The sequence below is a fragment of the Austrofundulus limnaeus genome, unplaced genomic scaffold (assembly GCF_001266775.1).
Source record: "Austrofundulus limnaeus strain Quisiro unplaced genomic scaffold, Austrofundulus_limnaeus-1.0 Scaffold117, whole genome shotgun sequence".
NCBI lineage: Eukaryota > Metazoa > Chordata > Actinopteri > Cyprinodontiformes > Rivulidae > Austrofundulus > Austrofundulus limnaeus.
This window is the reverse complement of record NW_013952519.1, coordinates 123,883-125,702: the sequence shown is the minus strand read 5'-3', so window position 1 is coordinate 125,702 and position 1,820 is coordinate 123,883. Positions and strand designations below refer to the sequence as shown.

At 39.1% G+C, this 1,820-nt stretch overlaps 1 protein-coding gene across 1 annotated transcript in view; it reads right to left on the bottom strand.

Annotated features, from left to right (window-relative positions):
• The window catches only part of LOC106521849 (anthrax toxin receptor 2), a gene marked incomplete at its 5' end in the record, with an annotated part of 36,213 nt that extends 35,330 nt beyond the window's left edge, over positions 1-883 (bottom strand). The window contains 1 exon segment of the mRNA XM_014014594.1: positions 710-883. Within this exon segment, the coding sequence (XP_013870048.1) occupies positions 710-883 (174 nt within the window).
• Positions 884-1,820: the final 937 nt, after the last annotated feature.

Genomic DNA, 1,820 nt, shown 5'->3' with positions numbered 1-1,820 from the left:
AGCTACCACTTAGTCATTTTGTCCTCAGCTAACTAGTTGATACTTTTAGGTTCGAGCTACTGTTTTCCTAATTTTCGCCTTTATTTTTATTAATTTTTTTCATACATTTAGCTGGACTTCATTACTTTTATCTTTTGGCTACTATTTTGCTAATATTTTGCTAATCCTAGTCTTTAGCTTCTTTTGATTATTGTAGCTTTTAACTTTTTGTAGCTTTGCGTTTAGCTATGACTTTGCTATTTTTTAGCTCTTTGCTAAAAATTTGATACGTTTAGGTCCTAGCTACTGTTTTATTATTTTTAATTTTTAGTTACACTTTTCATACATTAAGCTTTTATCTATTTTAGCTAAACTCATTTTCAGCTTCTTCAGCAAAGTTCTTCGGTCCTCAGGACTCAAACTGCATTTCTGAAAAAAATGAAGTCCTTCTAGTTTATATGGTGTAATTATTTTAGACAGTAAACACTTTAGGTTTAGAAGACTTTATTTTGTTCTCTTTATAAAAAGAAGGCATGTTAAAGATTTAGAAAACTCAAAAGACTGAATAATAATAATAATAATAATAATAATAATAATAAATTTAGATTTTTTTTCTCTGCTTTTCTTTAAGACACTTCAGTCACAAGGAGTTCTTTATTGTTTGTTTTTTCCTGACTTGACGAGGTCACTAAAATAAAAAAAAGAAGAAAGTGCAGAGTGGCAGAGCTCACCTTGATGGGAGTGTACCATTTGTTTTCAGCCTGACGGTTCATCGCGGTGGGTTTTGGAGTTGGACGTTTCATCATCGGCTCCTCCACGTCCTCGGGTTCCGACACTATAGCATTTTTGGCCTTCTCCAGGCGGGCCCCCTCCTCGGTCGAGCCTTTTTCTCCCCAGCGTACCTGGGCAGGTTGAAAAATAAAATCAATAAATACATGTCCAATGAAATGTTTTCATTTTAACAAAGGAAAGTTCTAAACTATAGTTATTGTATTTCAACAGGATACTTCTTAATAAAACGTGTCTAATGGCTGACTGGTGTTGCAAGAGAAACAGATGTGAGGTAACTCAGACACGAGCCTACAGTGTCGTCATGTTGTACTGAATCTTTTAAAGTTTCCACATCACAGTCTGAAGACATCTTTTCACTGCAAGTCCCAAAGGACTCCACTGAACAAGCTTCAAAAAACAACTAATGAATCATTTTTACTGTCTTTACTTTAGATTCAACCAAAAGGATGAGAACCAGCTATGAATGGATGGATGGATGAATGGATGGATGGATGGGTGTTGGATGGATGGATGGGTGTTGGATGAATGGCTGGATGGATGGGTGTTGGATGGATGGATGGATGGATGGATGGGTGTTGGCTGGATGGCTGGATGGATGAATGGATGGATGGATGAAGGGATGGTTGGATGGATGGATGGATGGATGGGTGTTGGATGAATGGCTGGATGGATGGATGGATGTTGGATGGATGGATGAAGGGATGGTTGGATGGATGGATGGATGATGGATGTTAGATGGATGGATGGATGTCGGATGGATGGATGGATGGGTGGATGGATGGATGTTGGATGGACGGATGGATGGATGAATGGCTGAATGGATGGATGGATGGGTGTTGGATGGATGGACAAATGGATGGATGTTGGATGGATGGATGAAGGGATGGTTGGATGAAGGGATGGATGGATGTTGGGTGAAGGGATGGATGGATAGATGTTGGATGAAGGGATGGATGGATGGATAGATGTTGGATGAAGGGATGGATGGATGGATAGATGTTGGATGAAGGGATGGATGGATGGATAGATGTTGGATGAAGGGATGGATG